The 25,646-nt window shown below is 28.0% G+C and overlaps 2 protein-coding genes across 13 annotated transcripts; one reads left to right on the top strand and one right to left on the bottom strand.

Moving 5' to 3' along the window:
* Nucleotides 1-14: 14 nt before the first annotated feature.
* Nucleotides 15-7,683, bottom strand: LOC126917736 (WW domain-containing adapter protein with coiled-coil homolog). Of its 6 annotated transcripts, none has more exons than XM_050724972.1 (12): nucleotides 7,391-7,683; nucleotides 7,221-7,254; nucleotides 5,365-5,605; nucleotides 4,400-4,485; nucleotides 3,935-4,015; nucleotides 3,330-3,528; nucleotides 2,790-3,128; nucleotides 2,482-2,708; nucleotides 1,181-1,319; nucleotides 867-1,090; nucleotides 624-751; nucleotides 15-543 (listed from the first exon to the last, which is right to left on the bottom strand). In XM_050724972.1, exons 1-12 carry the CDS (start codon nucleotides 7,564-7,566, stop codon nucleotides 465-467), a joined length of 1,953 nt encoding a protein of 650 aa, XP_050580929.1. In that variant the 5' UTR covers nucleotides 7,567-7,683; the 3' UTR covers nucleotides 15-464. The 6 variants fall into 6 exon arrangements, with proteins under 6 accessions (XP_050580929.1, XP_050580919.1, XP_050580948.1 ...); XM_050724962.1 differs by having other exon boundaries at nucleotides 1,181-1,322; nucleotides 7,391-7,681; XM_050724991.1 differs by having other exon boundaries at nucleotides 7,462-7,649.
* On the top strand, nucleotides 7,259-25,340 carry LOC126917427 (uncharacterized). 7 transcript variants are annotated; one of them, XM_050724294.1, is made up of 10 exons: nucleotides 7,259-7,409; nucleotides 9,407-9,549; nucleotides 9,683-9,922; nucleotides 10,049-10,166; nucleotides 10,246-10,390; nucleotides 10,516-10,603; nucleotides 10,700-11,063; nucleotides 11,133-14,757; nucleotides 15,504-15,539; nucleotides 16,158-25,340. In XM_050724294.1, exons 3-10 carry the CDS (start codon nucleotides 9,702-9,704, stop codon nucleotides 16,511-16,513), a joined length of 4,953 nt encoding a protein of 1,650 aa, XP_050580251.1. In that variant the 5' UTR covers nucleotides 7,259-7,409; nucleotides 9,407-9,549; nucleotides 9,683-9,701; the 3' UTR covers nucleotides 16,514-25,340. The 7 variants fall into 7 exon arrangements, 6 of the variants coding, with proteins under 6 accessions (XP_050580251.1, XP_050580233.1, XP_050580224.1 ...); XR_007710957.1 differs by lacking the exon at nucleotides 7,259-7,409 and adding an exon at nucleotides 8,092-8,533 and having other exon boundaries at nucleotides 11,133-15,365; nucleotides 16,158-16,282; XM_050724276.1 differs by lacking the exon at nucleotides 7,259-7,409 and adding an exon at nucleotides 8,092-8,744.
* Nucleotides 25,341-25,646: the final 306 nt, after the last annotated feature.

Genomic DNA, 25,646 nt, shown 5'->3' on the forward strand with positions numbered 1-25,646 from the left:
AATTGAATTAAAACTTCTGGCACGAATTTTATTCCGAGATTTACAACAAAAATGTTTCAACTAGTTAAAATGCCGCTTAATCTTGGGATATGAAACATTGACACGTATAACATAGGTAATACAAGACGATGTGGACAATTCAATAGTTTGCAATGAACTGATAGAATAGATTCATTTTCTATTTGCTTAGTGTGTTGTGTCTGCTTGTGGATAGGCCTCCTGTGCTTCCTAGAGAGGTGGGTTTCCTGATCAGTTGTAATATGACTCACTATCTGATAAATGGAACAGCCAATCCTCTCTGGGCAGCCCATATTCATTACTATTTTTATCACTTCTATCATGATATTATAATTTAGGTACAATCTTAATTATTCAATATTAATGAGAATATTAATAATTATGTTTTATTTTTGCATGAATCAATTATAGATTGTAATTATAATTATTTTATAAAGTTTCTTACACTAAGAATCGTCAGACATGAAGGAATTTTGGGATTTTAGCTCCTCCAATGTTTGAATTTGTTGACGGAGAAATAATATCCTAGAATGTTAAAAAAGATCAATTGATTTAATTTAATATAATGATTTTCTTTTATATGATTTTAATATAATGATATATACCTTTGTTCCTGTAACGTTGCTTGAATTTCTGTCAGCCTCACTATCGATCGTGCCGTCTTTAACTCTGCCGACACTCTTGTACACTGCAAACTTCCCATTGTGTGTGCTTCTTCACTAAGCTTCTGTGCCTAAAAACAATTACCCAAATATTATTCAATATATTGTTCAATGAATCATTATAACATATAATTTTTAAAATATATAATCTACAATTTTCAAAATAATTATATATATATCATATACCTGTTTTTCAAGAATATCAGCAGGAAAGGCACGCACATGTTGCGTTAAATCTTCCCGATAGTGATTAGCAAGTGATGGTGTTAAGGAAGGTGTTAAAGGAGGCTGTACTCTAGACAATGCTTGTAAACCTGTATTACTTAAATTTCCAAGGGAACCTAATGTACTAAGATTTTGCAATGAGCTTAAACCTTGTACTCCAGAATTCGTCGCCCCAGGACTTGTTACTATGAAAGGAAAACAAATAGGCGATTATTAATTATTACGATTACTATGATTTTATTAAATACAAATTAATTTACTGATTATCAACATACATTTTCGAGCATCGATACAATCCTGGGTTTCCGAATGTGTGGGAGTAGGTGGTCCCTCATTTGTAACATTGCCACTTGTATCAACCTTTAGTGGAACCATTACGTCATTTCCACTATTATTTCGGTCACCACTAGCTGACTGCTACATAAAAACATAATCGATAATCGAATAATTTTAACAATTATCGCATTTCTTATGTGTAAAGTTTCTTATTTGAAAGACTAAAACAACTAAAATAAATCAATTAAAATTACATAATATAAAGATACATTATTATCAATCTAATGGCACAAATTAGTAAAAAATTAGAGTACTTTTACATACAGGATGTTTTGTTTAATTTGAAACGATAGAATATCTCACAAGGGATTAAAGTTATCAGAAAAATATTTTAACTAAAGTTGTTTGGTTTAAAGGGGGGGGCATCATATGATGGAAATTGTATTTTTGCAGATTGCAACGTATGAAAGATAACATAAATAGAAGAATGTCACTTCACGTCTTTCCCTGTCTTTCGTATGACAAATTACAGTTAAAATATCTACAAACACTAATAGTTTTTCGACATAAATAGGTTAATATTTTTTCATAAGAAATGCTAAGATGGATCGATTAATGTATTAATGTATTAAGAAATATATAGTTCTATTTTAAAAAATGAAGTCATATAATATTCCCTTTCAAACCAAATAAATTTTGTTAAAATATTTTTTTTTTGATAATTTTAATCTCTCGTGAGATATTCTACCATTTCCAGTTAAATGAAATACCCTGCATATCTTAAAATTTAAATTGTAATAAAAGTTTATAAGAGTTTAAATGCCAATCATGAAAAGCAATTTTGTATAACTTTGAAAAAAAGGAAACTAAATATTTAATTATGTAGAAAATGTATAACTTTCAAGAGAAAGATACAGAAATGTTAATTTATGATTAATAACTAGCATTTCCAGGTATCTTCAGTTAGACCTTCTTCTATTACTATGCATACATATATATATTTATTTAATTGCCGTACACACCCACACGCGCGCGCGCAGCGCATGTATGATAATTTTTTATAATACAAAAAATATCATTGATCATTTTAAAATACATAAAAATTTTTTAATTAAGAAGGTTTGGAAGTAGAATCAAATTAAAATATGTAAATAGATTTTTAATACAATATTTATGAATGGAACGTAATATCGTTATGTTAATCAAAATATTATGTCAATTATGTTATATTAATTGAAAAAAGATAATTGTCATTAATTTAAAAAAAAATAAGAATTTATACATGTAAACATAAACTTACCTGTCTAGACAATAGAATAGCAGCTGTTTGAAGTGTTTGTAATGCTTTCTGTGGTGTAATGTCGGGTTGTTCCTTATTACCTGTTATTTGAGACAAAAGTCGTGGAAGATTTGCTAATGAAACCGGTGGACCTGGAGCATTACTGTTTCCTTGTTGTGTTGGTGAATTAAGTTTTCCAGGTGTAGTTTGTGGTGTAGATGGTGGATGTGATGTTAACCGAGGTAACGCTGTAATCAATTATCAATCTATTAATATAACCTTCCTATTTCTTTCACTTTCCATTATTGTACTGTTTGGATAGAACATACCAGTGGCTAACAAAACAGGACCTTGAGGCAGTGGATCGTGGGTACAAGATGTCAGAGGTTCGGAAGTTGGAGTAGAATCACCTGGAGATATATCCATATCTTGTGCTTGACGCTCCACTCCCGTTTCTTCTCTACCTGGTTCTCGATCTCTTTCGCGTTCTCGTTCTCTTTCCCGTTCTTTTTCCCTTTCCCTTTCCCTAATAGAAACATCTTCCCTACTACTACTACCACCACTTGCACTGCATGAGCTCCAATATTCTCGTTTGTCGGTCTGACGCGATGATTTACCATCTCGCACACTGCTACTATTTGACCGCGAGTTGGAATGTTTATCATGACCTACGAGCAAAAAAAATGAAATTCTATACTGAACAATTCCTTTAATGTTAAATATAATAAATGTACTTATAATGAAACAACAAATCATAATCATTAAAATATGAGAAATTGTATTTTTGTAAAGAAGGATGCTAACAGCGAGCAAAGGATCGTGTTTGAATTGAAGAAATTTATTTAGCGATATAATATTATTAGACGTACTTGACCTAGAAGAATAATCATTGGACTGACGTTGTCGGTTTTCGGTTCGACTAATCCATTCCCGTGGTTTTTCCCACTGAGAAACTTCTGTTTTGCAGTTGTAATAATACTTCTTGCCCGAAGAACTCATATGCTCTGACCAATCACCAAACCTGGCCGAACGTTCCATTGCACCTCCTCGCTCATCACCACGTTTGTCCTAAACAGACTGTTCTAAAATTTCCGGAAACGATTGAATCGATGGAAAATATTCATATGAATTCCAAAACTTGTTCGAAAAGTTGAAATTACATTTGTCCACCATGTTGATCCTGTGTACACCCATTGAATTTCAATACTTGACAATTTTTTAACTTTTGAGATGACGCATTATACATAACAATTTAATAATATTCACTTAAATGTTAATAATTTGTCATTAAATTTTTGTATTATTTATCACATCAAATATGTGTAAAATATATATATAATATATTTAATTCAAATTATTCAATAAATATGTTCTTTTCATCTCTATTATACTCTTTCAAACTATTTCTAACTATCTTTCGATTTACATGTACATCGTTTTAGTAACAATCATATGAAGTACATTTTATACTGACCTGACAGGAATTATGTGATGGTTTTCTCTGAGATGATGACTCTCTTGATGAATTCGATGATAATTTTATAGGATGTAAAATCTGTAAAAATAAGCAAACAATATTCAGATATTATATATCAGTAATATATTTCTATATAATATTATATCTCAAAAGTATGCAACTTGTATAAAATATAAGCCATTTAGAAAAATTGGAGCTGCAACCATATTCAAAATGTTCCACAGTCCAACTACTATGTAAATGTGCAAAAAGATTTTGAATGCAATATTAAGGGAAAATTCAATGTACTCATTATATGTAAATAATTTTATATTTATGAAGTACAAATAAATTATATTTTTAATTATCATATGATAATCAAACATTTAGAAAACATCGAAAATTATATTTATATTAAAGAGTTAATATTTAATATTATTCAAATGTAAAAATTAATTCGATAATAAATGATAATATTCTTACCTCTCCACTACTCCTATCATGGTTGGTCCTGTGTTCTGAATCTCTGCTCTCACGGCTTCTCTTGTCTTTTGGGGATCGTGCACAATCTACACATATGCAAGTAAGCATGTTACAGCTGAAAATGTTAAGACACAACCCTGTTTTTATACTGAAGAAAGAAGGAATAAAACTTTAATTCTCAAAGAAATTATACAGCCGATTTTGCTATAACACAGATTTCATAATTTTAAAAAATATAATTTAAAAGGCATTGAAATAAAAGCACTATTCACTTATTATTCTTAATGAATATATGAAATATAGTTAAATATATAACATCTCTTTTACTACTCATTTTCTTACACATTTATTCTTCTTTATACATATATAATCTTTCTTTATGTGTTTTACATCTTGTAATAATAATAGAATATTAATTTACTAAAACATTATTTAAAACAACACTATAAAGATAATTAAAGTAAATTCTAAGTAAAAATATATCGTGTTCATATCACTTAATCTTGGTATTAACCTTTAAATTCCAGTTTCATATACATTTATTGTAACATAAATATTATTAACTACAAGTAATGAGTATGATACATAACATGTACATATTTTTATAAATATCAAATCTTATTTTACTACTCTCAAATATGATGCTCTTTTATTGATAATATTTTTTAAATGTATTTTTACTTTATCATATATTTCAAGAATTTATAAAACATTGTGTTATCTTAAAACTTACTTGCAACATAATTCTCATGCTTTACGAATGACATCAACAGGTTATAGCAAAAATGACTGTATTATTATTTAACATTGAATAAAATTACATTTACCAAATTTTTCATAATATAAATATTTGACAAATCTTTATTAAGCTTTTTGAATACATCTTTAACGTATCATATGTTTTGAATACTATTTTAAAGTATGATAATTCTGAAAAATATAAAAAATATTTAAATGTTATTTACCCGAGTACTTGTCCCTAGAGGAGGATAACTTGTAGTCTCTGTTTTCTCTCTCCTTCTTGTATAGGGGCTTGGATGTGTAGCTGCGAGGACTGTCTCTATCTGTTCCCATGCCCATACCCAAGCCCCCTGCTGGACTATAAGAGTTGCCATTTGGGGAATCTCGCATACGTCCCTCGTAACGACTATCTGATGATGTTGTTGATGATGAGTATCCACCCTTAGAACTGTTATATTTTGCGTTCTGTGTGAAAATATTAAATATCAAATATGATTAAATTAAATTTTCAATAAATTACTTTTTTTTGACAGATTAATTTCATAAATGTTAATTTATTTACTTTTAAGCTATATGTGTACCTTCTGTCTCTTAAAAATAAAAAAAACAAAGTTTAACATTTGATAATGATCATAAAAACTTTCATATACTTATTATTATATTCTTTATTGTTAGCAATTATGAAAAATATCAAAAATATGTTGTTACGATATAACAACTATCCTACAAAAAACTATTGTATACAAACTGTTTATCATATTAAATTCCAATTCTACACAGGAAATATTTAACAATACATCGTGTTTTTTTATTAAAGAATAGTTCAATACTATTTTTACAGCCTATATGAGGAAAAAATGAATGAATTAAGCATAATTAAAATATCGTGAAATTGTTTATTACTTTTACTAAAAAACGATTGTTGCAAATAATGTATTGTAGAAAAACCTTTAATTAATATATACATGCAACACTTCCAATGTACTATTAGTAATCTGCATAATGTAGAAGAATGAATTATTGATTTTCTAAAAGTGAGGTTATGTTTACAAGATTAAGTAAAATTTTCATCATTTATCAAAAGCAACAAAATTACATCAATTTGCGCACTATTTTTGCGATATTGAATATAAGTTGCAAAAATATACTGAAACGTGTATAGAATTAGTGCATTAGTGCATTTTTAATAATACTAATAATTGAATGAATACTTCAAGGACAATATATAATTGAAGTTTTTGCACAGCACTTGAAGAAAATGTCAGACTTTCCATTACATCTGCCTTAATATTTTTGATATATAATCAAAAATATAAAAAAAGAAAAATAAATTTATGTACAAAAGGCTTACATATAATCAAAGAGTATATATAATTTAATAATTCAATCTGTTTTTACATTTATAAGATGAGATTTTAAGATTTTTCGAATAAAAAATAAACAATAACCAAGTTCATTTATACAATTTCAAAGTGTCGAACTTGCAACGTATAAAATTGACTAAACTCGTATAGAGAAGAGAACTGATATTTTTCGCAATATATACGATTTACAATTCGTGTCTGCAGTCTCTTATAAAACTATACAAACGAAATTACTTTGACACTCGATTACGGGAATCTAAAGCAAGAATATATATATATGTACATATATATGTGTAAATATATATATATATATAGCATATACATCATCAACACACACAAACTAAGCGATACTTGCACTACATGAAAGGGACAAAATAGGCGGGCAAATTGCACGAGAAATATTAGAAATGCTAGAAGAAAAGAAAATATCGTACATTCCAATATTATAACACAATCTTTACAACTAATCTTTACTAATTGTAATTTAATTAACAACGGACTATTAGGGAAAAAAAGATAACGTAAGAAATATGAAAGAGTTACTGACACAGTTGATCACGTAATTATCTAAAGAAAAAAGCGCGAATTAAATGAGTGAATTGTTTTATTTGATACGAGAATGAACAGAATCGCGGTAAAATCGTGCGTACAATCGCACTGTGAACGAATTACCCCACTCCTAAACCTCCGACACCAATTGCTCGAATGATATTTACCTGATAGGGATGGGCCTGGTGCTTTTCGAAGTACCTGAAACCATAGAAAACAAATAGTGAATAAAATCGCTAGACAGTGGGCATTCCAGGATGGAAAATGATATTTCCATCGAGGAATCTCTCCCACGAATAGCGGTAGTAGTAATATCGAGTGAGTCGGATGGACGGACTTTGTAGATGAGAGGTGAGGTGAGTAGAGGTTGGTTGTGTCAGGATTGGGTATTTGACGTCGGTACCCTACCCATCGCTGATCCTTTGTGGTTTCCTCGCATGCATTACCATCAATGCCGGTGTCTGTGGGAAATTCGCGGCCTCGGATGTTCCCTTTTCGGTCGGTCAATGTCATAAAAACAACATTAACGCTTATTTAACAGTCAACTTTCTTTCTACCCGGACGCCATGTCACGTACGTGATCGGCCGCTAGCGGTTATTATAGCCGAAAAGTTCGAGTAACGTCTGCGCTTCGGTGTGCAACTTCTCTTCTCAGGACCGTATATACTGAACTTTTACGGCTGGTTTGAATGAAACTCACGTGACAGCGTGAGCCATTTTACGAAATTCTTTTGTCAATTTGATTGACACTACTTGTGACAGAGTGATACAATTTTATATTTAATAGAAGAGATGTGGTTTTTATGTTTGCAGATGGATTAATTTGTGAAACATGCATGTGGTATTATGATAGGAATATATAAAATTATATAATCATATTACTTTATTTATTTTTTCAATAATACATATAAATAATAATTCGTTTTGAAGAAATGTATACTCGTTATATATGTAAAGACAGAAAAATGTTGAATTTAAGTAACACTAAATTTTACAATGATAATCAGAGACACGATTATGATTTCGAAAAATTGAATCTACTTTAACATTCGGAGAAAAAAAAATTTACGAAATTTGGATAAAATACATGATATTTCACTAACAATGATAAGTAAAGGAAAGGTTATTTTGTACGATATACGAGGGTTCCTTGATGGGTGCGACCGTACCTGTATCTGCAACTTCCGTAGCGACGATCTGAATGTTACGACAACGACGGCGTTGATCTAGCATCGACGCCAGGCGCTGCGTTTTACTCGATTTTCAAAGAATTGTAAGTTTCGAGTACACCAACAACAGGCGGCGCAGATCGCAATAAATTTACTTTCGTGTACGGCTGTGCTGTTGCAAATGCGAAAAACTGAAACTATGAGTTCGCTTATTTGCGAGGAAATGAAAGTGACGGCTATGCCCGTTTAGTTTCATTTTGTTGCGTGTATGTGTAGTAAACGATGTAACAGTGTGACTGATGGAAGTGGGGGTATTGAGTCTCTGCATTTTTGATGTGCTTCTAAAAACAAAATCACGTTAAAAGAAACTTGCAGCCTCTCATTGTTGATTATTGACTGTTATTCTTTTAAATTTTCTGCATGACATGTTTAAACGTCAATACGTAATTGTATTATGAATCGTACCGATGTTTCTACTATATTAAATATTATGTTACAACACGTGTATGATTATTACTGACTGTGAGTAGCTCGATTTTGTTTTCTTTGGTTTCGTCGTTATAGCACACGCTTGTTCTATGTATAGCGCAAAAAGTATGTAATAATTCTTCCACTCATAATTAAGAAATCAATTTCAGTTAACAGATAGTTAATAAACATGTCATGTAGAAATCATTGATTTTGTTCACCGAAATATTTCGTCAAAATATTAAATAAATTATTACGATATATGAAGACTACAGGGAAAAATATGATAAGTTAAATTTTCTATCTTTTTGCAGCAAAGGAGTCTTAAATTCACTACATTGTCAATCAATCCTGTGTTACCAAGATTTTCTTTTTATCTGATTTCGGAATAAAACATTTTCTTACTTTTTAAAATTTTTAAGACACTGCTCATTATAATATTATAATATCAAAGATAAATATTGCTTGTCTTAATAATTATGACTTTGGTTTTCGCACAACTTTGTCAAATTATCAGCTATTTTTCAAATACTAGCATCTTTCGATCCGACAGATTGTTTCTGTTTTTCATTATATGATTTTAAAACACTCCTATTTAATCACAGAGTAACATCAAAGCCAAAAAATTGACAAAAATGTACTTATCACGTTTTTCTTTTGTGACCTTTGTATATATTATAATACATTATGTATACATAATCTTGTTGTTTTTTTAGGTTTAATAAGATTATTTTTAAAGAAAATTATGGCCCATTCTACACAGGACACGAATATAAGCAGTTCTTTTACCTTGATTGGCAATTTATTAAACAATAATTCATTGACTAATAAATATTATCATTCTAATATATCATGAGAGGTAGGGAAAGAAAGAAGAAATAAACATATCAAGCAATAACATTCTGTAATCTTAATTGAATGTTATTTAATGATAAAAACATCATATATTTTCAAAAAGTTATATATTTTTATTTTATTGAATATTTATATAGTTTAGAAAAAGAAATAATAATGGATGAAAAGGATGAGATAGATTTAATATGGATATGCAATAGTCCTATCAATGTTTCAAAGAAATATGAAAATCAAGAACATGAGGATAATGGCCTCATTGATGTTAAATCATCTGAAAATATATTTCCATGGCTCAGTAAATTTAATAAAATAATGCGTTCATCTGTGGGACATAGAAATTACCAATTGTTAAAACATTTACTTTTCCTTTACACACAGTAAGATTATTGTTTTTTTTCTGAAATTAAAAGAAAGACAATAATAACAAAATTATTTACATTAAAATATATAATTGCATTATAATTCATGGTTTAAAACTAATTGATCAATATTTTGTATTTCAGAAATATTTTAACCAGTATAAATACATATTGTGAAAAGACACTAGATATGATAAAATTAAAAACTCATCTAAGTAACACACTAATATTTTTTCATCTTTACTGGAATGATATTAAAGAGGTATTGTTAGAAACAATTAATTATGAATTTAATAAAAGCGACAACATACTAGTAATTTACTGATGAATGTTTTTAATAGCATGTTAGTGATTGCAACTTATATTTAAGTGAGATGTCAGTGATATTGGGAATATATATAGATATAGAACTCAAAACTTCTAAACACACTATGGATTCTTCTAAACTTGCTTCAAAACTTCTTTCAGCGTTATGGATATATTTAAGTAAGTTAAAAAAGGTATAATATAAAATATATTACACCAGTAGAATATAATAAAAGATGGAATGCCATTTTTCATACTTCTAAGACACAAATAACATTAGAAAGTAATATTTACTTTTGTTTCAGGTAATTCAGAGAAGCATATTTTCAGAGTGCTGCTTAAACTAAAGTTTACTACTAAAAAATATGCAAAAGTTTGTGACCTTATATTTATGTACGTAAATATTTTATATTCTTTGCTTCTTAGTCTAAAAATAAATGTAGTATAAAAATGTCTTTTTATGTAATATAAACTATTCTTTTATACCAGGAAAAGTTTTGCTAATTTTACAAAGAATGTAGATTCTTTGACAGATGTAGATTATGTCAGGTATTTGCTTTTTTTAAAAGTATGGAAAAGGGTAAAAGAAACTGTTGAAGAGAAAAGGCAATTGAATAAGAAGGCTCTAACGATATTAGGTCCATGTATCCCAAAAATGCGTGACGAATTATTAAACATCATACCTAAAGCACCCACAGGGCTTGAAAATGAGACTATTTGGCTATTGCAATCAAATGCATTTGACTTAAAAACTGCATGCAACAATTTTTTAGTATTTGAAGAAACAATGTTTGCTGAATTTAAAGAAACCCCCTTAACAAGAACTTCCGAGCTGAATTTCCAATTATCACAGGTAAATTTTTTATTAAATAATATTTGCAATGTTTATATAACTTAATTCTTATTTTTTATTTTCTTTCAGAATTTGTCATATGATGTACACAAATTTTTTGCAAGTTATGAATTGAAGAAAAGTCATATAGGTAACTTAGAAAATAATTATTCCTTTGAAGAGAACATGAAAAACATTAAAATTAGCAATCAACAACTTTCTCTACCAAGAAAAAGAAACAAATTTGAGAAGTATAAAAAAACATCGAAATTAAAACCTGGAGAGGTAATTTTAATTAATTTAGCTGAGGAAGATGAATTAGGAATTGACAAAAAGAAAAAGAAAAGAAGGTGTCAAAGAAATTTAGAGTGGTTAAAAATGGCAAAGAAAAAATATAAAGTACAGAAACAAATTGATGAAATAAAATATAGAGATCAAATAGAAATTGCAGATAACTTCAAAAATTGTTCTAACAACATTCTTCTAGAAGATTTACCAATTTTAGACAATAATGTTAGTGAAAGTACAGCAAGTTGTACTTCAACTGAACAAAAATCAGTTCAAAATAATATTGATAATTTGGAAAATATACTTAATCGTATATTCGATAAGAGAAATACTGAATTGAAATGTATGTTTCAACATAGGTGGTGTGATACATGTACTTCATCGATAAAACAAACTGATGTGCAATGCAGTAAAATTCTATATTTACTGAAATTTCTAAGCACTGTGGGACAAAATACTAAAGAACCAAAAGCCATATTAAATCTACTGAGAGAAAGTAGGGATGAAAATATGTCTTCTGAACATAGTTTTTCTTTTAGAAACACAGCTAATGAATCTAATGAAATAGATACTCAGGGTAAAGAATTGTTTTCTCAGCCAAAAAGTTCCATAAAGACAATATTCTTGTCAAGCGAGTGCCAAAATAATATTACAAATGTACAATCTATGAAACAACAATTGCCAATAGATACAGATTGTAATGTGATAGAAGAAAATACTTATTGTCAAACTGAATCTGCTTATGTACAAAATGATGATCATTTACATAATTTACGATCTATGAGTGGTCATAATTCACAAGTGGTAGAGACCATGAAAAAGAACATTATTCAGGATATTCATGAATGTACAGGATGCTGTAAGAAGATTGATGTAAAACCTTTCTCCTATCATAACAATAGTATATTTAATACAATAAAGAAGGAAGATGTAACACATAATACAATAGATAATAATACCATTGATAAAACAACAATTTGTGACAAAAATATAATGTGTATGCTAAGTGATCTTGACAAATGTATGGACGTTTTAAATCGTATTGGTGAACATATTATGACCATTTATGCAGAAAAACAGCGCCTAGAATGTTTAAACAAAATGGACATATGTACTGTTTCTACTACAGTTTTGGGAAATCAGTGTGCAGAATCATCATCATCATCATCATCGTCATCGTTGTCGTCGTCATCATCAGATTGGATACAAAATATTAATTCATTAACAAATACAGAGAAACTTAGTAAGATTTTCGAACTATATGGAAAAAAGGACTTATTGAATGTATGTAACTGTCAAAATCTTCATTTTTTAAATGAATTTCATAAGTCAATTCCTCAATCAAAAGAATATCATTCTTATGGAAAAAATAATATTTTTTCTGGAAACAAACCATCTTCAAATCTCATTTGTAACCATATAAAATCCGAATTTGAACAACCTATTAAGAAAGAAAATGAAAATCTTGAAATTCTAAAAAATAATATACAAGACACAGATCAACATAAAATTAATGTACTAACAAATAATCAAACTTGTGACATATCTTTTACACATAATCTGGAAAATACTAAAGAATCAAATCAAGATATGCATTGGGAATCTACATTAAAAAATTTGTCACAAGAAGCTAATATAGAAGAATCACATTCCATAGAGGAATTTGAAAATATCACTATCTTTGATAGTATTCTGAATGGTGATGAACAAGAAACTATTGAAGATGAACAAAAAATTTGGGGAGATTTAAAATCACCATTAATCTATGATAATTCGGATAGTGTATTAAATTGCATTACAGAATTTTTTTCACAGCCTGAACATTTGCATACTAATGAAATGGAAGAAAAGTATATATTGTCAGATGCAGAAGATTCTCAAACATTATTATCTGAAGGCAGCTTTGGAAGAATTGGAATATTAAATTTTTTATTTGATTTTTATTTAACAGATATGGACTTTCCTTCGAATAATTTTATGCATTCAAATATACAAGCAGTTAATCCTCGGTTGATTGAGAAAACTTTTGAAGAAAAGACAGCTGAAAAGAATGATTTAGAAAATACACTTTCACAAGAGGATAAGGAATTGTGTAGCAATCAAAATCATTCTGTTAATAATAGCGTGGATATGATTGGATTTGAATTGAACACAAGTAGAGAAGAAGTGCTTGAATTTCTTCCAGTAATTAAAAGTACACCTTCATTCTCTGGTCAATCAATTAATTTAGTTAATTCAGATAGCATACTTTCTGAAGAGAAAGAATCGTTTCCTAAATGCAGTCTTTCTAGTCCTACTGATAAGTTTAATGTTGGTAGTCTTAAAGAAACATTTTATATTTTTCAAAAGGAAGATACTATTAATCAAACTCCATCATTCAGTGATATAAAAAATGAACATTTACCTGAAATTTGTATTTCCAACAACATTCCATCAGATGAATCTATGAATTATATATTGAATCAACAAGAGAATGATATTCATTCATTACAGAAGTATACTTGTGATTTATTGTCTTCCACAGATTTAATATCATGTAATACCGATACAACACTACAGTGCATTGAACAAACAGATGAAAGTTCTTTAAGACAAAAAAATTCTCAGGAAAACATGCAATACAATTATGAAGAAAATCATATTATGAAATGTAGAACAGAAATTAGTGGTCATCCACAATCCAGAACACCTAAACAGATATTAAAATGTAAAAAGAAAATTAAAATAAAGAAAAAAGAGAAGCAATTATTTTCATCTATTGTTCAATCTAATAAGAATGAATTGAGTTTAAGATGTTCACAAATTACTATTGTTAATCCTTTGGATTATCAAGATGTGCAAAATACATGTGAATCATCACTATCAACATTTCACATGTCATATTGTCAAAGATCACCTAAAAATGGAAAGAAACAACTAAACTGTGCAAATGTTCAACAATCGAAGCGTATGTCTCAACAGAAGCAACAAATAGTATCAAATTTTCATGAAGATTCTATGATGAATTCAATCTACAAGGAAGATTTTAAATTACAAAATCTCCAGTGCATCATGGAAGATAATATCTCTGAAGATTCAAGAATGTTAAATGTACCAGAAAAATCATATACAACTGAAGATAAATCTCATTTCAAAATATCAAATAGAAATACGAACATTGATACTAATATTACAAAAGCAAATTTTATAACAGATAAAGACATAATTGAATTTTCAAATAATATAAAGTCTGCTAAGTGGACATCACAGAATATAAATAAACAGCCATCAAATTCTATTAAAGAACGAGCAATTTTAGATGAAGATATACCTTTGAAGAAAAGAAAATTAACTTCAAAATTTTCATCAACTGTAAACACAAATACAAGTGTTAGTTCTGTAAATCAGCAAAAAATGCGAAGAAAGCATTATGTTTCTACAAAGAAAGGTAACTATATGTTTGATATCTTTGACAATTTGCCTTTTTCCTTGAAATATGAGTCCATTTTCAATATAGTTATAGAATATTATTTTGAATAAATAAATAAAATGTCTTATAGCTAAATACTATCATAAAATGATTGTATTATATAATAAAATTTATATGTATATTTTACATCTTATATACATATCCAATAGAAGTATTAAAAACACATAATGATAGTTCTTTCAAATAAAAGTCATCATACTTATTTTAATATCTACATATTAAATTTCGAAACAAAGACAAAATTAATAATTTTCCACATGGAAGATCAACATTGGAAGATATTTTAGTACTTTTAGTGTTTCATAAATTCATCATAATTAAAATTCTTTGCATAAACAAAAATGCAATTATAAGCATAAAGAAGAATAAAGTTTGTGGTAAAATTTGTAACTCAAGATTCATATTTATAGCTATAAATTTTCTGGTACCTATAACATTTTCCTAAGTGAAAAAAATGGTAATGTGATACACATATTTACATATTTTTCATCTATCTTATTAGAATATAATAAACTATAATATATTTACATAAATGTATTATCTTTAAGAAGTAATATTATTCAGAGGTAAGTTTATTTCATATTTTTAGAGTTTATGTAAAATTTTAATATAATATTAGTAGTTATTCATTTTTATGAATGTAATGTTATAATATTTTTTATAAATATGCATTATATTACATTAAATTATGTTTTTGTTTATAGGTGAGATGTATACAAATAAATTGAAGAATATAGTAGGTGAGTCATTGAAATGTAAACAAATTTTGAAAATAAGTTATTCCCAACAAAGACAAATATTAGGTTGTCCCAAAAGTTCATTTCGTTTTATAAGGAAATGGTAGATGCATAACATTTTTTGTTTTATATTATTTTATTAAAGTATGTATGATTCATTTTGTAGTAATAGAACAAAATTTATATTAAGCTTCCTAAACTGATTAAACAAAGAAATAATATATACACTATTTAATGAATTATAAATACATGCACTTTCTTGAGATAAAATAAATTTTTCATAACTACAGAATATTATATATTTTTAATTGAAAATAAGATACACATCATAAAATTATAAATGATAATAACCACATAATAATTTGTAAGAATAATTACAATGATTATGTTAGTTAGTCTTAATATCACAAAAATTGTTATTATATGATTATATATACTTTTATTAAGAATGATACATATCTTTATTATTCTAACAAAGTAAATTTAGTAACATTATTACGCAATTTTAAGTGATAAAAATTATTTTATTTTATTATGATCGTAAAATTACTTGAAAAGATTATATTATTATTGTAATTATCTTTTATTAATAGTATTTCAATTATGATATGTTAATTACAGCGCAAAATAATGATAAAATAGAAACAAGTTCTACTGAAACAATGGAGAAGGTTGAAGCCTCTCCCGTTAAAGGAATATTAAATTACGAGGAGAAACAGGAATCATCAGGTGCACTACTCGAAATTTCAACAGTGCAAACAAAATTTGAATCGCAAGTGGTACCGAAATCATTAAAATGTACAAATATTGCACAAACTGAATTCTGCGCGCGACCAGAATTGGAAATTTGTAATTACGACAAAATAAAAGAGGATGTAAGAGAAAATACATCAAACATCACTAACATTAAAGAATCTATTTTCGAATCTTTTCCTATGAATGAGAAAGATATTTCTAATGCAATTAATGGAACGTGATTGAATGAAAATATTGGAAATAATGGAATTTCTTATATTGGTGCAAACTTTAAGAAGCAGAATATAATAGACGATAAGTGGGATAATAATATTTGCAAACATATTGATAAAGATGTGCCCTATGTATCTAATGAAGTATTTGGTGTGTCATCGCAGATAATATGCGAAAGGATATAATAATTTGCATAAAGTGGCAGATATTTATCAACCACTTTACCATTGATCTATAAAAATTGTGTTGGCAATATAGAATTATATGTGTCATATATGTATTGTACATCAGTATTATGTAGTTTACAAATTAATGTACACAATTTCCCTTCATTCGCACGTCAAATTAAGTAGCCCATGTAAAAGATTGTATTGCTGCTAAATTGTACTACTATATTGTCGCATATTGCAAACAGTGTATACATCTGGCGACAGATATCCATATGTTTTGTACCAGAATAATTCCTATTTTTTCCCAGTGCACTCATCAATACCAAAATCTTATCAATTATTGTGTAAAATGGAAAAATTCCTTTACAAAATAAAACATTGGAGACACTTGGAGTATAGTATGACTTGAAAAGAATGTTTAAAGAAGATACGAAAAATAGGTTGCCCTTTTAAAAAGGACATGCTACAGCTTACGGAAAAATGCCAATGAAAGTTGAAAAAATAGACAGTTATTCAGCTATACCTAAGATAGATTGTAGCTGCTGTAAAAGCGTTAGACGGTACGCGAAAGAAATCCGATGAAATTGTTAAATCCGAATACGAACTATCTCTTGTGAAAAGAAAAAACCGCATGGTGATTATTACTGCAGTTTACATTTGATAGAAAGAAATTATAATAAAGACGTACACGTTGCCAGTTCGCATCAAAATCTCGCGAAAGAAAGACTAAAGCTCACTGTCCACAAATCACTATATCCGTTTATAGTTGCAACATACGCCTCTCTACCGACAGTGTTAACGTCATTCGTCATTACGAAAACGACTCGCTTCCTTTTTTTGGACAAATGTACGTTACTTTACAGTGACTGCTGCATGGAGGCGTACTATTAACATCAACACATGTATGAAGCTACACTTTGTAGACAGTGGGTGTAAGAATGCCAATTTCGATCGACAAAGTATCAAACTGATAATGTCGATAATATTATCAAGAATCTCCAGAGATAAAACATCCACACGACGGAAAAAGATTAATCGTTTAAACTGACTTAACAGAGAACTGATGGAGTAAGAAGGAACGTACAAAAGAGTAAAGAAGAAATAATCGCCTCTATGGGAAGAAAGAAGGAAGAATGGAACGTTCCTAAAGTAAATTATTCTTACACCGATGCTGATTCAGAATGGAGTCCGTCCGGTGAGTCAAAACGCAAATGGAGAAAGGTTAGTCGATGATCGATATTATGGAAATTCATTATTGTAAGAAATTTTTCTGAGATATAAATAATCAACTGTACATTACTCCATAAGACTGTGGCAACGTAAAAGGGTCCCACGTGATCGTGTGTGCGTGTGTGCTGGCGTGCATGGTGCGTGCGTGCGTGCGTGCGCATATTGTCAATATTTCAGACTTCTCAACATTATTGTGCATGTAAAGAGATCCTTAAATAATCAATATACATATATTAACCCTTTGAGGACGGGGCCGCTCGACGAGCGAGCGTCGCTGTGGACGAGAGGTATTGGCGCGCGCAATTGAGAAAATATACATGTTGAACGTTTAGGTTATTCATTGTCCAGATTTGTATTATTTTCATCAATATTTAGTTCATCATCACTGTCACTATTACTAGAAATATTGAAACGTCTAAGCCGATTCCTTGTTAAACGGAGTTAGTTTCCATTGTCTGAGGCACTGTCGTCACCTTCTATCTTGTCAAGTTCAAAATAATGTTCGTCATTACTACTATCACTATCGAACATGTTCTTTCTGGAACTTTTAGGCATTCTGTATAAGGTATTATAAAAAATATATAAATTATATAAAAAGCTTTCTGATTCATCTGGCAATGCTATGGAAAGATTGAAATTCATTCTGACTCGACCATCATCCTGCATCGCGAGTTTACGTTAAACGAAAGATAAGATTTCTAAAGATCTACAAGTTTCTTTCATCAAAAACATAATACTGTTTAGTTTATTGTACCCATGTGTAAATACGCATAAGATTATCGTTCGGAAAAATAGACATACGTCAGCCACTTCAAAATAACTGTACGGAACTGTGAACAGATTCGAGCGGCTATACGCCGACACGCGTCCGTAACGGTAAATAGACTTGGGCGGCTATTTGTCGACACTCGTCCGCAAAGGATACAATATACATATAATATCTGAGGATCTCCTTACATGCATAATAATATCGTGTTCAGAACCCTGAAATATTGATAATATATATATTGATCATTTGAGGGTCCCTTAAACTTATAAATACTGTATAAATGAGAAGATAAATTATTGTGGGGAGATATTTGCATATTGGAAAAATGTACAGTACAACAATCGAAGATCAACATTAGTGTAATTTTTCGAAGAATTCCAAAGCAACAATATGGAAGATGTTTAGATATCATAGATCGTACCTGTATTCTGTTAGACACAGGTAGTTTCATATTAAAAGAATAAGAACTCTTTTAGTGTTCATAATTTCCTGTGTGTAAAATTGAGCAGTATTATCTTGCATTTTATCTAATTTCAATGATTACTTAGTTTTGATATAGTCCTAATAATTTTAATTCAATTGAGAATATCTATAATCATTTAATGAAAAATGTTTTCATTTATGAAAAAATTACTTTTGTGTGTAATTATGTAAATATAATATTGTAATGCAAAATAATTGTAAGCAAAGTTTTATAACTCTTATATAGTATGTGAAATAATTTACATTCACGAATAATTCTAAATGTATTATACCAAGCTGCATAAAGTACCATATTGTGGTATAAGACAATTTGATATTTTGATGAGAATTAATTAAAAACAATATTTATTAATATTAAAATTAGCTGAGATGCAGATTTTTTACAAGATTGTGCATGTACGTGTATAAAAATCATAAAGTTTTATGCAACAAAATATAAATTATTGTAGCGCATAAAATTGCCGTTACTTAATGTTAATTACTATTGACATTACTTTAATCTTTCCGACATTGCAAAGTATTAGATTTTATATTTCTTAATTTATAAAATTATTTAAATTCGAAGAAATAAGAAAACTTACTATACAATTTGTACATGTACATAAATGTAAATAATACAGCAAAGTATGCTTTCAGATACAAAGTTTATAAAAGAAAGCATTTGAATGATCTCTCCAGTAATATTTAAATTATAAACTTTTTTAAGATTTTACTTGCTAGATTTTGTGTTATTATGTTAGTTTTTTCAATGTACAAAATACATACTAAGGTTTCAACAAAGTTTTTAACCATTCCTAAAATTTTGAAGAAACTCTTGTTCTTATTTACTTTATACTAAACATAATATTTTACAAAAATTACAATTTTTAGAGACGATATGTCATACCAAATACCTTTTTTAATTAATTTAATTTGCAAAAAATATAGCAAAGTATATTAAAGTGCTAAAAATTCGAAGTATGATTCTAGGCACTTTATTCTTTTTTAAAGTAAATATTATGTATATCAAAAAATATTAATTACATTTTGTAAGGTTTGCTTGAAAAGTATTATCTATTGGAAATTTATGGTTGACAGTAATCTTGAAAGCAATATTAAAGTAATATGTGATATTTTAATTTTAAAGTAGTTTCAGTTTGATTTGTTGAATTTTATACATCCTATTATATTAATAAATTTTATAAACTAATTCTTGCCCTTGTAAATACAATCAGAATTTATTGTTAGTATAACTTATATGCAACTTATTTTTAGTGCTGATAGTTTTTATCATTATCTTTGTATGTTATATGTTTATAATATTTATGACAATTTTAATATCAGATATTGACACTAAACCTATCGACACTTTTTGTATATTTACTCCTTAAAAAAAAGTTATTGTTTTTTGTTGCTCAATGAATTAGTATATGAATAACTTCCATAAAATAACAGTACAAATTTATTTTTATATAATTTCAATTAGAAACTAGGAAAGAGGATTAAAATTGAAAGGTAGTTATATAGCTTCTTCTATTCCTATACATCTTGTATACATATAAATACACATTTTTTTAAATATATAAATAATACATAATCCCATTCGCTTTCACTGCATTTTTTACAAATTATTCTGTTCTCGAATGTACATCTGCCGTACACATATTTTTTGTAAACTCTACAATATTTTACTTGACAAGATTTTCGTACATGTGAATTCAAACTTGTATTTGTTGATGCTTTTGGTACATCTTCTTCTTCCTGCGATTTTTAATATGCAGCGTCAAGTTCTTTAACTAACTAGAATAAAAATTCCTTCTTTAAAATTTTTTCTCCCGTTGTTTCTTTATACAAAACCTAGGCGTTTATTCCAGCTAGATCCAGAATATTGAAGAACACCTGCAGAGGCTAGCTACAACATTTCAACTTGACAATACATTTTCTTGCCATTTGGTCATTTCTTTAGAGAAATGCCATATTCAGATAGCCTTTCTTTTGTACTGATTGTATAAGTTTAGGAGAGTAATACCATGTTATCTCAAGCGGTCAAATAGATCGGTGACGGTAGATAGGACAGGCTACATATATTTCTTGGAAGAGAGAGAGAGAGAGAGAGAGAGAGAAGTAAATACTGAAAAATACATTGTATGCATATTTTAAGAAAAGCTATATATTTTGATGGCGATGTGATAATATTTAAATATGTAAAAGCTGTACAAAAGTTTGAGAACGGTCAAATTGACCGATAGTGGTGGGTTTAGTGTTAATTGCTTGAAAAATATAAAAAACATTTTATTTGACATAACAATAGTGATTACTTCTGAAACAAACCTTACTAAGTTTTAAGTTTATTATCTTAGTTTTATATAGGAGTGATTAAAATAAAAAAGAAGTATTTTTCAGAAGAAATTTATTGTCAACTATTGAAGTTACATATTAGTTTTTATAAGATATAAAAATGATATAAGCAAGTAATCCAATAGTATATAAGTAATTTAACATATCTAGTATTTATTAGTTACTTTTATATTAAAAAATACGTTTCATTTTTGTTTTTTTTCCCTCCCAAAGTACAAGAATTATACAAAAAGACTTAATTTTTAGTATTTTCGAAATATTATTAAAATAATAATTAATTATTACTCTTCCAATAAAGTAGTGTGTATTTTATGTTAAAAATTAAACACAAAATAAAATTGTTTATACGGATTTGTATTTTGTATGTTTATCTAAAAGAGATATTTTTATCTTACTTAAATTGTTTTATGTATTGTTTGCAAGTATTATATTTAGTAAGTATTATATTTAGCAAATTAAGTCACATTATTATATGGTACTATTTGACCTTAATAATTGCAAGCTTTTAACCATTCGCCATTCCATTTGATTGCCTAAATAGAATTGTAAAAAACTATGATAGTTATTCTTAGTCAGTTTGTAAATTATAAATTATTCGAGATCATTACTTTTACACATATTATATTCGTCATGTAATTAAAATACTTTTTTAATTCAACTAAGAAAAATTCAATTAAGAATAAAAAATTATTTACCTGCAATATACAGGGTGATTGATAACTGGTGGTATAAGCGGAAAGGTGGTGATTCTACGCGAAAAAGAAGTAAAGAAGTAAAGTAAAGAAAAAAGAAGTAGAAAATATACAATAAAAATTTTTCGTTTGAGGCTTTGTTTTCGAGAAAATCGATTTAGGTGTTCATAGAAATTTAATTAGAAGAGCAGAAGTATGTGTTCGGCAGAATGGGCAACATTTTCAGCAATTTTTGTAATAATAAACTTTATGATTACTTCATATTATTTCATTATGTATTCCTAATTTTCCGTTACGGCAAAAACAAACTTAAACTGCGATAATATCTATCGAGACAACGATCTACAGTGAGAACCGTTATAACGAGACGTGATAAAGTGCACGCGTACCGAGCGAAAATTCAAAGTCGATTTTCTCGAAAACAAAGCCTCAAAAGAAAAATTTTTATTCTATATTTTCTACTTCTTTTTTCGCGTAGAATCACCCCCTTTCCGTTTGCACTATCAGTTACCAACCATCCTGTATATAAAAGTAAGATAACGAATTATTTTGTATCTCAAAATCGTAAATGATACTGCGTAGACATTGACAAAGGTGTGAACAACCTTTGCTATTTTGTAGAAAATTGTATTCTCGTTTAAATATTTAAGATCTGAATTTTAGAAATATGTATAAAAGATTGCTTATATATTTCAAACCATACAATATGTCACTAAACGGTGTATAGAATAAAATAAAAGTATAGACATACTTATATGACACAAAAGAAAATTTATTTGTAAATTCATGAAATGTAATGTGATTGAACAGTTCTTCTATAATTGCATTGTAAATTTATAACTTCGTAAATTTGTTTTCTTCCTAATATAATTTTTCGAAACTTATGTACACCTAGCAAAATTGGGCATACTAAATCCATGTTTTATAAAATACAGCAAAAAGTATTGTACTACAGTTTAAATTCGATTGCTGAAAAGAAATAGTCAAATAAATTAATCTTGTTTTCTTTATTAATGTTCCCAGACATACAACGATTTTACCAATATAAAATTGAGCGTACGGAGTAAGAATCCCCCCAAATATATATTGGGTTATATTGTTATGCATTTGTTTTTCGATTTTATTATAGAGATACGGTTACCCTACATTGTAAGGCACATAGCATAATTTGCTTTGATTTTCGTTTGTTATTTCGCATCAGTTTAACAACGACTTCGGAAAGAAAAGAAACTGATATTTCTCTTCGATAAATCATTGTATATTTATATTGTAAAGGAAGTTCTCTGTGGCAAATTAGTAGTATAGTTAATGGTAGAATCCATTTTATTGCACATAAAATAATAAATAAATATAGATATGAAGGTGCAGTAAAAAATAAGAGCGATCGAGGCAGAAAAATATTCTTTCCGAGTATGACGAAAGATATGTAGTGCGAGAAATTAAAATTAAGCTCGCAAAATTACCAATAGATGATTCTTCAAGACTTAGCAAGCCTGTCAAGGGAAACAATTCGTCAAGTTTTGCATAGAGAGGGGTACCACGATCGAGTATCTCGAAGAAAGTCCTATATTTCTAAAGCAAACAAACTAAAATGTTTGCAATTATCCAGAAAGTTTCTGGAAAAATTTAATTTTTTCTGACGAAATTAAAATTAATTTATTTGGTGTGGACGGTAAAGAAATAGCATGGAGACGGTCGAATGCACAGTTCCATAAAATTCATGTACGACTACATGACCAAACTTTTAAATATAATGGGAGATTATTCATGATACAGGAAATATCGAATTTATAGAGGAAACAGTGGAGAAGATGAAATATCTGGGCATTTTAAAACGAAATTTATAACCATTGGTCATCAGTATATCATTTACAGCAAAAGAAAGTAATGGTTGCATTATAATGTCCTAATATTATTGAAAACACCACAATTATCGGGTCTGAATACAATAGAACATTTATGGAGAGAATTAAAAGATCAATTAGAAAATTGTAATATAAAAAATAAAGAAAGTGGAAAGAAAAAAGTGGTAGAAACGTGGGAAACGATAATCGAAATGATGCTGTGACGTTTGCAGGCAGTCATAGATACTCACGGAAATGCGATAAAATATTAACGTAAAACATTTCTTAAAACGATTTTGTTTTTTTAAAATAAGTTTATATAAGTAAAGTTGTTTTCTTACTTGTACACTTAATTGTGGATTTAATTTCAGTTTGCGAGATATAAAATTATCACCTAGAATACAAAAATGCAGGTCTCAACTTTAGTGATCCAACGATTCAAAAGTTATATTAAAAGTATAAAAATTTAATTTTTAATTTTATTTATAACAGAGAGATACTGAAATAATATATAATATTCAATTAATGAAGCTGCACATCTATTTATTTTATACATATACTTCTATTATACATGTTATAATAGATGCATATAGATTTGTATTTTTACTATTACCCTATTGAAGGATTAACAATTATTCATGAAACATCACACAATATTTAAGGAAATCATAATTAATGTTAAATAAATAGAATGTACAAAAAAAGAAACAGTAGAAATTAATTAAATACCTTATTAGGATATTATGTATTAAATGTATGAGAAATACCACTTTGCGATAATAAAAATATTTCTATTATATTACTGTGTATTCAAACCTTTGCTAAAAGGTAGGAAAAGGGAAAAGAAACTGAAATGTTTTAATCTGACCAATTCTTGAATAAAATACTTGTACTATACATGTATTTAAATACCAAAAAATATTTTCTTTTTTATATCATATGTATAATGATAAAATCAGTTATTTAAAGACATGTATTAGAGTTAAATTAGATATAAATTAGATATACATAATTTATATTGATAATGATTTATAGACGTAAATATAAAGTTATAAATGTAACGTTATGATCTGTACGTATGAAAGATGAAATATGTGCCATTATGTTTCACTAAATAACTCTGTAACAAGATTAATGTGGACGTTAGGTATTTGCATTACTTTGTACACATTAATGTATTTTATGCGATTAACGTATTAATCGAATGATTGTACCAGATTTATATAATTTACAATTATACTAGTTTGTCCATAATGTACGATTTAGAGACTGAACAAAGGAATAAAGACAACGCAGCGCTTTTATATTTATTTTTTTCTTGTCTTTTATGCAATAAGTTTTAGAAGACTAAAGGTTAAAATATCTTTTAAACTAATCGTTATACCTTAATATCTTTTTATAAAAAATTTAAAAATGCATTAAATAGTGTATAAAAATGTATAGTTTCGCTTCAAAAATTACATTGGTATTAAAATCTCTTTAAATAAGAATGTAAAAAGAAATCGAAATATCTTACTAAATACCCCCTATGAAGTTAAGCAACTTTTATATGAAAAAATTTTTCGTATTTTCATTAATTAAGAAAATAATAGTGTATATACAAATAAATTGGGTAT

The sequence above is a fragment of the Bombus affinis genome, chromosome 1 (genome assembly GCF_024516045.1).
Source record: "Bombus affinis isolate iyBomAffi1 chromosome 1, iyBomAffi1.2, whole genome shotgun sequence".
Classification (NCBI taxonomy): Eukaryota; Metazoa; Arthropoda; class Insecta; order Hymenoptera; family Apidae; genus Bombus; species Bombus affinis.

Coding starts and splice junctions, on each gene's coding strand:
- LOC126917736 (XM_050724962.1), bottom strand. CDS start 7,566: ATGACATTGACCGACCGAAAAGGGAACATCCGAGGCCGCGAATTTCCC. Junction 4,016..4,399: donor ATGATAGGAGTAGTGGAGAG/GTAAGAATATTA, acceptor TTATTTTTACAG/ATTTTACATCCTATAAAATT. Junction 752..866: donor CTGATATTCTTGAAAAACAG/GTATATGATATA, acceptor AATTGTTTTTAG/GCACAGAAGCTTAGTGAAGA.
- LOC126917427 (XM_050724294.1), top strand. CDS start 9,702: ATGGATGAAAAGGATGAGATAGATTTAATATGGATATGCAATAGTCCT. Junction 10,604..10,699: donor GTTTGTGACCTTATATTTAT/GTACGTAAATAT, acceptor CTTTTATACCAG/GAAAAGTTTTGCTAATTTTA. Junction 11,064..11,132: donor TGAATTTCCAATTATCACAG/GTAAATTTTTTA, acceptor ATTTTCTTTCAG/AATTTGTCATATGATGTACA.